This window comes from Ipomoea triloba, chromosome 14 (genome assembly GCF_003576645.1).
Source record: "Ipomoea triloba cultivar NCNSP0323 chromosome 14, ASM357664v1".
Classification (NCBI taxonomy): domain Eukaryota; kingdom Viridiplantae; phylum Streptophyta; class Magnoliopsida; order Solanales; family Convolvulaceae; genus Ipomoea; species Ipomoea triloba.
The window spans coordinates 2964090-2974940 of record NC_044929.1 but is presented as its reverse complement, the minus strand read 5'-3'; the positions used below and the strand labels follow the sequence as shown (position 1 = coordinate 2974940).

General features: G+C 31.4%; 1 protein-coding gene across 2 annotated transcripts; it reads right to left on the bottom strand.

Moving 5' to 3' along the window:
- Positions 1 to 159: 159 nt before the first annotated feature.
- LOC116003660 (protein KTI12 homolog) lies at positions 160 to 2424 on the bottom strand. 2 transcript variants are annotated; one of them, XM_031243562.1, is made up of 2 exons: positions 2291 to 2424; positions 160 to 1307 (listed from the first exon to the last, which is right to left on the bottom strand). In XM_031243562.1, the coding sequence occupies exon 2, from the start codon at positions 1265 to 1267 to the stop codon at positions 359 to 361; it is 909 nt and encodes a 302-aa protein (XP_031099422.1). In that variant the 5' UTR covers positions 1268 to 1307; positions 2291 to 2424; the 3' UTR covers positions 160 to 358. The 2 variants fall into 2 exon arrangements, with proteins under 2 accessions (XP_031099422.1, XP_031099423.1); XM_031243563.1 differs by having other exon boundaries at positions 160 to 1310; positions 2291 to 2412.
- Positions 2425 to 10851: the final 8427 nt, after the last annotated feature.

The following is a 10851-nucleotide window of genomic DNA, read 5'->3' as shown; positions in this document are numbered from 1 at the left end:
CCTGGGATCCTTCCTTTCTTACGGAACTAAAAGAGATAGAATCAGGAACTGATCATATTATTTATATGGTATGTATTAAGAGCTGTCCTTGCCTCACCATACTAGTTAGAAGGAATGATTGAAATATTTTCAACTCAAATTGCATTAACCAAATCGAAAAAAAAAAAAAAAAAACGAGATTACAACTCCATATTTGAAAAGTATGATACAAAAACCAAATCACAACACAAATTCCAGAAAAAAGCTCCCCTTGGTTTGCCCTCTCACAATAATATCTATTATGTAATGCTATAATGTTTGTTCACTACAATATCAAGGCCATGAATCAAGAACTATCATCTGCATCATAATTAATTCTTCAATTATTTCCTAGTTCTCTGTTTAAGTAATCAACAAACATCCTCTTTGCACTAGAAGCATCTGAAGGAGGAGGTCTTCCACTCAAGCTAGTCTGCCCAGCCAGCTTAATGAAAGTTCGTCGCAGCCTACGCAACTCTGGCAAGCCAACAGATCTTGAAATATCAATACTCGGCAACTCTGGCCCAAGAGATACACCGTTGAGAGGGCCGCCAAGCGCATGAGATTGTGCTTCAACGATGGCATTGATTACTTCTTGAGTAGCTTTGTCCATCTCATATAGAGAATTAGCCTCTGAAGTGCGTGCAGTTTGTGTTGCGATTGTTGGCTGTAAGATTTTAACATCCCTTGTTTTCGAGTCGACTCTTTTGGTCAAGTATGAAACAGCATCCAAAATAGCCTGAGATGATTTATCAATCGCATCTCTTGCTGGCCATAATTCAAACAGCGGAGAATCCCATCTGTTTTTGCTATCTGGCCTCTCGAACCTTCTTATCAAATCTTCGAAAATTTTATCATCATATGCAGGCTCGGCTTTCTCCTTACGCTCTTCATTCCATGCTCGGCACATGTTCTCTTCTACATCACAGTAGACAACACAGTATCTCGTCCCTGCTGCGCGGGCCAAACACCACAACTCATATCTGTAACCCTTTATGCTATTTAAGGAATCCACAATAATAATACTATCTTTCGACAAAGATCTATCGACTTCAGACCTTAAGACACCCCGTAGGTTCTTTTCTGCAGTCATGTCAGCATAGCTTTGGTTACGGCTAAGATGAAAGGAGGCTTCATCAATAATTCTGACTGATGGCTTGGACTCTGTGTCACTAAGAGCGTTAGCCAAGCAGGCTGCAGCAGTTGATTTCCCACTGCACGGTTGACCACATATAACAACTAATGCCATGTACAAAAGCTGAAATACACTCTTTTAAGTCTATTCTTATCTGCTTGAAGATAGAAACATACATTAGTTACTGTAGAGATTATTCATGAAACACAATTTCACTTGCAAAGAAGTAAAAAACAATTAACTATTACTCCGTATTAGGTAAGTGTAAGCACAGTACCAATTGATGTATATCCTGACACCTTACTTTGCAAGAGATGGCTGGAAATGAGGTGATTAGCTACTTAAGAACACACACTCTACTCGGTTAAAAGATTACTTCCATAGTTACACTGTATTTCTTACATAATACAGCCAGTTTCTCGACCCACTCCAATAGGAGTAGTCAGACTTACATGCTCAATTGCTCAAACTGGACCCTTTTTAATTTTTCACCAATATTAAGCTACATTAAAGTTCTTGATTAGATAGTAAAAATTGCAACATGAAAACACCTTAGATCACCAAGCAAAAGAATAATAGAGACAAATCAAAAGGCTCAAATTAAGTATGCAAGAATCATATCAGAAAGGAATTGTGATTTTGACCTCTAAGCCATTTTATGCATTCCATTTCACAGCTTTTTTTTTTTTTTGGTACTACATGGAATGAAGATTTGTTCCCTCGCAAGGAAGAATAAACAAATTCACACTATATGTTCACATATTTAATCAAAGAATATCAGTTCCTCTCCAGAATTGGTTTCTTGCCATTCCACCTTACCAAGCATACCTAGGATCATTATTTTTTCTTAAAAAGAAAATAATCCCAACACCATTATTTACTTTAAGCATCCCAACAGAAATAATGTCAGATAATCAGTACAGATTGTAGAACTCCCTTAACCCTCCTATACTCCAATTTTCCTTTTCTTTTTATTTTTAACGTGCAGCTCTATATAATTTCTACCTTTCTCTCTCTTTAGTCTTTACCCGTTAGTTTGTGAATCCAAAACTTTCATCGAACACTTGGTGGGCACAAAATAACTGCAGATTATACAATATCCTAAATACATGGGCACAAGAAAACTGGATTCCTTACCTGAGAGTAACAGAACGCGGCTGATGCTGCTTCACAATAACGCAGCCAAACCGGGAAGCGAGGCGGAAACGAGAGAGGGAAATTGGAGAAAAAAAAGCTGATTCTAGTTCTGCAACGCAATTTGGGCTCTCGGACTCGCACCATACTTAACGCTGGGCCAGACTGTGGACTTTGGAGGCCTAATTATTTAGTAAAGGCAGTTTATAATTTCTATCACGGACCAGGGTCTATATAGCATTATGAACTCTGGATCGAAATAACAATGTACAGAATTTATATTCGTAAGGTACAAAATTTCATAACATAAGACACAATAAATCACAATGCAAGACACATACACATGCTATATATTTATTTATTTTTCAAATTTGATTTAGGTACATTGTGTTCATAAGCATATAATTTCACAATAACTTTTTCATGTATACAATTCATACTCTTAAAGTACAGAATTTCATAACACAAGACACAAAAACTCACAATATAAAACACATACACATGCACCGGAGTCCACAATGCACTGTGAACCCTGGTACATTACACTTTAATTTGTAGTTGGAGATAATGAGTATCGTGACGATCCTACAACTTATGATATCGATTATAGAGGTTGGAAATAAACCATCAAATTTGAAAAGGATACTATGTATTGAAAATTTGAAACCAGGCTTGGACTCTAGTAGATCATCCTTAAAGTATAGTATCTATCGGGTGTAATTCAAAAGAAAAATAAGTTCGGATGGTAAAGTAAAGACTTTTAAGGCAAGATTGGTGGTAAAAGGTTATCATTAAATTAAAGGTATGATACTGACTAGAATGAATATTTTATTTTGACTTTATTTTTTTCCTTGAGTACCCAAACACTGAAAAATGACTTCCGAAAGTCATTTTTCGAGTTTCAAAGTGGACCCTTAATACATTTAGTTCGTCATTAGTGAAAATGTGTAGAACCAAACTTGTAGAACATTATCATTAAATTTAATATTTACTAAATTGATATTTAACTTTAGGACTAAATTTGAAAAAAATCAATAGTGAATTTTTCATTTATGGTAAAAATTGAAAATCGATGATAAAAATTGATAAAAATCAATATTCAATGGACCAAATCGGATATAAAAAAAAAAAAGAGAAATGTAAATAGTTAAGAGATCATTATTGAAAATAATAATAATAATAATAATAATAATAATTATTATTATTATTATTATTATTATTTTTATAAACACACGCATACACCCACATAAATATATAAATTGTACTTTTATCTTTCGAATATTTAATCCATCCTTTTTTATTTAAAACAATCAAATAGTATAATACAATTTTTAAAATCTAAATATCTTCAAAAAATTAAACAATAGAATACCATTCTTATTATATTCCTAATTTATTACATTCAAAAACGGCATTTGGTATGCCCATTTCACAGCTAGGTTTTATTTATTTATTTATTTATTTATTTTAGGTACTACATGGAATGAATATTAGTTCCCTCGTAAGGAAGAATAACAAATTCACACTATAAGTTAACATATTTATTGGGTGTAAAGAAATATTCAAAAGAAAAATAAGTTACGATGGTAAAGTAGAGACTTTTAAGGCAAGATTGGTGGCGGTTATCGTGAAATTAAAGATATGATATTGACTAGAATGAATATTTTATTTTGACTTTATTTTCCTTGCGTACCCAAACACGGAAAAATGACTTCCGAAAGTCATTTTTCGAGTTTCAAAGGGGACCCTTAATACATTTAGTTCGTCATTAGTGGAAATGTGTAGAACCAAATTTGTAGAAGATTATCATTAAATTTAATATTTACTAAATTGATATTTAACTGTAGGACTAAATTTGAAAAAATCAGTAGTGAATTTTTCATTTATGGTAAAAATTAAAAATCGATGATAAAAATTGATAAAAATCAATATTCACTGGACCAAATCGGATATATATAAAAAAAGAGAAATGTCAATAGTTAAGAGATCATTATTAAAAATAATTATATTATTATTATTATTATTATTATTATTATTATTATTATAAACACACACATACACCCACATAAATATATAATTTGTACTTTTATCTTTCGAATATTTAATCCATCCTTTTTCTTTAAAACAATCAAATAGTATATATAATACAATTTTTAAAATCTATATATCTTAAAAAATTAAACAATAGAATATAATTCTTATTATATTCCTAGCTAATTTATTACATTCCAAGACAACATTTATATTCTCTTAAAATAAGTTTTACAAGCCAAACATTCCAGGAAACTCATTTAAATATACTTTTGATTAGTATTTCCTAAAAGAAATATTGGGACAACGTAACTGTCCTATAATCATATAGAGTAATATGTATTATTTGATTTCAATTTGATTAAATATCAATTATAATTACTATATACAGCTATAGTCAATATAGTAAAAGAAGATCTCACCAAATTCGTACAAATTACCATATATTCATTTCAACACCATTAACAAGACTTACAAATTACCATATATTCATTTCAACACCATTAACAAGACTGTATAATTGTGTATATATATAGGAGAGCATTTCGTTGCTTATATAACAACACCAGCTATTTCTTTTTGGGTTATATTTTCAAAAACGCACCATAAAATTTTCTCTTTTTGGGTTATATTTTCAAAAACGCACCATAAAATTTTCTTCCTCTTGGTTTCAAGAATGAAGTTGGAATACCAACTTCATTTGTTTGCATTCTCTCTCCTATTTGTATTTATTTCATCATCACCTACAAATCAAAATCAACATCATAATGATTTTGATATAAGATATGAGGTTGTGAAGAGATTGGTTCCTAAGGGTCCAGACCCTATCCAACCACCCTCATCAATTTCAACAGATGATTTTCATATGAGATATGGGGCAGTGAAGAGAAAAGTTCCCAGTGGTCCAGACCCTATCGTATCACCCGCACCACCCTCGGATGATTTTCATATGAGATATGGGGCAGTGAAGAGAAAAGTTCCTAGTGGTCCAGACCCTATCGTATCACCCGCACCTCCCTCAGATGATTTTCATATGAGATATGGGGCAGTGAAGAGAAAAGTTCCTAGTGGTCCAGACCCTATCGTATCACCCGCACCTCCCTCAGATGATTTTCATATGAGATATGGGGCAGTGAAGAGAAAAGTTCCTAGTGGTCCAGACCCTATCGTATCACCCGCACCTCCCTCAGATGATTTTCATATGAGATATGGGGCAGTGAAGAGAAAAGTTCCTAGTGGTCCAGACCCTATCGTATCACCCTCACCACCCTCAGATGATTTTCATATGAGATATGGCGCAGTGAAAAGAAAAGTTCCTAGTGGTCCAGACCCTATCGTATCACCCTCATCACCCTGGTGAAGAAATTGAATTGGTTCTTAAGGGTCCAAACCCTTTCCAACCACCCTCATCAACTTTAGAATAGCTAGGTGCCTAGTTGTTTTAGCCTCGACCATCCTATAAGATGGAGGGGATATAATGTTTAAAGGGAAAGGTTGTAATTCAAAGCATTATATATGTTTCAATCAATGCATATTTATATCCATTTTAACGATGCCTTGCTTTAATTTGATCAGAATAATAATAATATTGGACTTTAAATAACAATTGTGATTTTGAAATGTTAAAGCTATTATTAATTGTACCAGCAAAAGTATGCGTCTTTCATGAAAATTAATATCTATTTTTTCAAACACAATAATGAGTGTAACCGGGTGTCACTAGACTACAAGGTCTTAGGCAATTATTTATATTTTATAGTATGGGAATTTGTAAATTTCAATAAACTCCTAAAAGGTCTAGAAATATAGACTTAAGTGATTTTTTGATAGAGTGTCAGTACAAGTGTTTACCCGGGAGAGGTAAAATGAACTAATTATTCTGCCTCACTCTGCGAGCACAAGTGTCAATCGTTAAGTTATTAAGATAGGTCTCCTCAGCTTAGGAGCTGATTCCAAAGATTTCCCAATCTTCTTGTTGACCGGTTCCCATTACTGCAATTGCATCTGCGACCTTGTTTTGTTCGCGATAAATCACTCAGATAGCAATCCTCCACTCCTATAGTCATGTGTTGCTTCCTCAATAATTTCCCTAATATGATTCCTTTCAGTAGTAGTATGACTAATTAAGTTTGAGGGTTGGGGAAAACGAATTGGATAAAATTATCTTGTATTTTAATCAAAAATTTTTTGAGGTAAAAAAATTAATTAATTATATAGGTTCAAATAAATTTATAACATGTTAAAATCAAAATATAGTTTGACGCTATATTAAATAAAATTTAATAAAATAGTAACCAATTTAAATATAGGGTTGTGTAAAACCCGTCCCACCCTATTAACCCATCCGACCCGAACCCACCATTGCATATGGGATGGGATATCCGAATATGACAAAAGGCTCCATTTAAGAATGCAAGAATCATATCAGAAAGGAATTGTGATTTACTGATTTTGAACTCTAAGCCATTTTATGCATTTGGTATGCCCATTTCACAGTTTTTTTTTTTTGGGTACCACATGGAATGAATAGTTGTTCCCTCGCAAGGAAGAATAACAAATTCACACTATATGTTAACATATTTATTGGGTGTAAAGAGATATTCAAAAGAAAAAATAAGTTACGATGGTAAAGTAGAGACTTTTAAGGCAAGATTGGCGGCGGTTATCGTGAAATTAAAGGTATGATATTGACTATAATGAATATTTTATTTTGACTTTATTTTCTTTGAGTACCCAAACACGGACGAAAGTCATTTTTCGAGTTTCAAAGTGGACCCTTAATACATTTAGTTCATCATTAGTGGAAATGTGTAGAACCAAATTTGTAGAAGATTATCATTAAATTTAATATTTACTAAACTGATATTTAACTTTAGGGCCAAATTTGAAAAAAATCAGTAGTCAATTTTTCATTTATGGTAAAAATTTAAAACCGATGATAAAAATCAATATTCAATGGACCAAATCGGATATAAAAAAAATGAGAAATGTCAATAGTTAAAAGATCATTATTTAAAATAATAATAATAATATATAATAATAATAATAATAAACACACACACACACCCACATAAATATATAAATTGTACTTTTATCTTTCGAATATTTAATCCATCCTTTTTCTTTAAAACAATCAAATAGTATAATACAATTTTTAAAATCTATATAACTTCAAAGAAATTAAACAATAGAATACAATTCTTATTATATTCCTAATTTATTACATTCAAAAATAGCATTTATATTCTCTAAAACTAAGTTTTACAAGGAAAACATTACAGGAAACTAATTTAAATATACTTTTGATTAGTATTTCCTAAAAAAATATTGTGACAACGATCTTATCTACTATACTAATAAGAGCCAAAGTTATTTCAAAAAAAAAAAAAAAGTGCCAAAGAAAGTTAGGCCTAAAATAGGTAGAAAAAATGGCGGTCAAATTATTTAATTAAATGGATGGTTCAGATGAATTATTTAATTAAATAGATGGTTAAGATAATTCAGATTAATATTATTAATAGAGATTACCTAATTTAACCTTACTTTTATGATTATCTGTTAAGTTTTCCGTTAAATATTCTCTTCTCCGTTAATATTCCGTTAACTTTTAACTTACCCATTAATTTCTATAAGAAAGGTCATAAGTTCGAACCTCATCTCAATCAAATTTGACATAATTAAGTTTTCACTCTATTTTACTCTTATTAAATTAAATAAATTAGTAGCTACAACAAAAAATGATACATATGTATTTCTTTAATTTAGAATTATGTGTCTACAATACCTTTATTTGAAAAAATTATTCATTATCAAAAAATTAAATTAAATAAGAGAAATAATTTCATTAGTTATATTGTCTTTATTTTCTCTCATGCAATGATTCTTTACATTCAAATTTATCAATTGATATTCATTACATTGTCCATTATCTTATTTTTTACAATATGTTGTAATTAAATATCAAAATTATAGTACAAAATAATGTTATATATTTATTTACCAAGTATTTTATTAATACTATGAAAAAAAATTAAAATAATTTGAAGCTAATTATATTAACTACTTGGGGATTGGTTGACAAAAAGAGTACTCAAATAATAACCCAACAAATTGAAGTGGAATCACTCTATTTTACTCTTATTGAATTAAATAAATTAGTAGTTACACCAAAAAAATGATACATATGTATTTCTTTAATACCATGAAAAAACATAAAAAAGAATAGTTTGAAACCAATCATATTAATTACTTGGTGCCTTTTGGTGGATTTGTTGACAATGAAAGTACTCAAATAACTCATTACCCAGCAAATTGAAGCGATAAACTACCCTTTAATATCTATGGAATACATAATATTTTAAATTTTCAAATTTTTATTAATTTATTTAATCTTTTTCCTTAAACTAGCTAGGGATTTCTTTATCCACAATAACTCATTCAACAATAATGGTTGAATCAAATGAACCCCAAGCAGAACACCTAAAGGAAAGTCCATAGCTCCTATATCATAATCTCATTGCATGACGTTGTCATCTATGCTACCAACAATATCCGAATTGCAAATAACACACTACCAACAAAAAGGAAGAGAACAAATAGTAAAGATGAAGACAATGGCAATGTTATTCAAAAGAGAATTAAGAACCACTTAGAAAAATTCAAATTAAAAGTAGTATTTCTTTAGACTATCATTTTTATACCAAATATTTAGACTATCGATTTTACAAGGTTGCAAACATTTATTTTAGTAATAATTATAATGAATTTTCTATATTATCTTGGATTCATATACTTTGAGTTAGATATTTAAATAAAAAAATTTGACATTCAATTACCCATTATAAACTTTTCCTAATCTTCCATTGATATACTTTCAAATCTTTATTTAAATATAAACATTGGGGCATTAACCCATTCGCGCAATGCACGTATAAAACTAGTAATCATAAAAGAGTAATATGCATTATTTGATTTCAATTTGATTAAATATCAATTATAATTACTATATACAGCTATACTCAATATAGTAAAAGAAGATCTCACCAAATTCATACAAATTACCATATATTCATTTCAACACCATTAACAAGACTGTATAATTGTGTATATATATAGGAGAGCATTTCGTTGCTTATATAACAACACCAGCTATTTCTTTTTGGGTTATATTTTCAAAAACGCACCATAAAATTTTCTTCCTCTTGGTTTCAAGAATGAAGTTGGAATACCAACTTCATTTGTTTACATTCTTTCTCCTATTTGTACTTATTTCATCATCACCTACAAATCAAAATCAACATCATAATGATTTTGATATGAGATATGAGGTTGTGAAGAGATTGGTTCCTAAGGGTCCAGATCCTATCCAACCACCCTCATCAATATCAACAGATGATTTCATATGAGATATGGGGATAGTGAAGAGAAAAGTTCCTAGTGGTCCAGACCCTATCGTATCACCCGCACCACCCTCAGATGATTTTAATATGAGATATGGGCAGTGAAGAGAAAAGTTCCTAGTGGTCCAGACCCTATCGTATCACCCGCACCACCCTAGATGATTTTCATATGAGATATGGGGCAGTGAAGAGAAAAGTTCCTAGTGTCCAACCCTATCGTATCACCCGCACCACCCTCGGATGATTTTCATATGAGATATGGGGCAGTGAAGAGAAAGTTCCATTCCAGACATCGTATCACCCTCACCACCCTCAGATGATTTTCATATGAGATATGGCGCAGTGAAGAGAAAAGTTCCTAGTGGTCCAGACCCTATCGTATCACCCTCATCACCCTGGTGAACAAATTGAATTGGTTCCTAAGGGTCCAAACCCTTCCAACCACTCTCATCAACTTTAGAATAGCTAGGTGCCTAGTTGTTTTAGCCTCGACCATCCTATAAGATGGAGGGATATAATGTTTAAAGGGAAAGGTTGTAATTCAAAGCATTATATATGTTTCAATCAATGCATTTTATATCCATTTTAACGATTCCTTGCTTTAATTTGATCAGAATAATAATAATATTGGACTTTTAATAACAATTGTGATTTTGAAATGTTAAAACTATTATTAATTGTACCAGCAAAAGTATGCGTCTTTCATGAAAATTAATATCTATTTTTCCAAACAAATAATGAGTGTAACGGGTCACTAGACTACAAGGTCTTAGGCAATTATTTATATTTTATAGTATAGGGAATTTGTAAATTTCAATAAACTCCTAAAAGGTCTAGAAATATAGACTTAAGTGATTTTTTGATAGAGTGTCAGTACAATGTTACCGCGGAAAGGTAAAATGAACTAATTATTTGCCTCACTCTGCGAGCACAAGTGTCAATTGTTAAGTTATTAAGATAGGTCTCCTCAGCTTAGGAGCTGGTTCCAAAGATTTCCCAATCTTCTTGTTGACGGTTCCCATTGCTGCAATTGCATATGCGACCTTGTTTTGTTCGCGATAAATCACTCAGATAGCAATCCTCCACTCCTATAGTCATCCCCAGGTATGTTGCTTCCTCAATAATTTCCCTAAT

Excerpts from the sequence above, each read along its gene's own strand:
- LOC116003660 (XM_031243562.1), bottom strand. The coding sequence starts at position 1,267 with ATGGCATTAGTTGTTATATGTGGTCAACCGTGCAGTGGGAAATCAACT.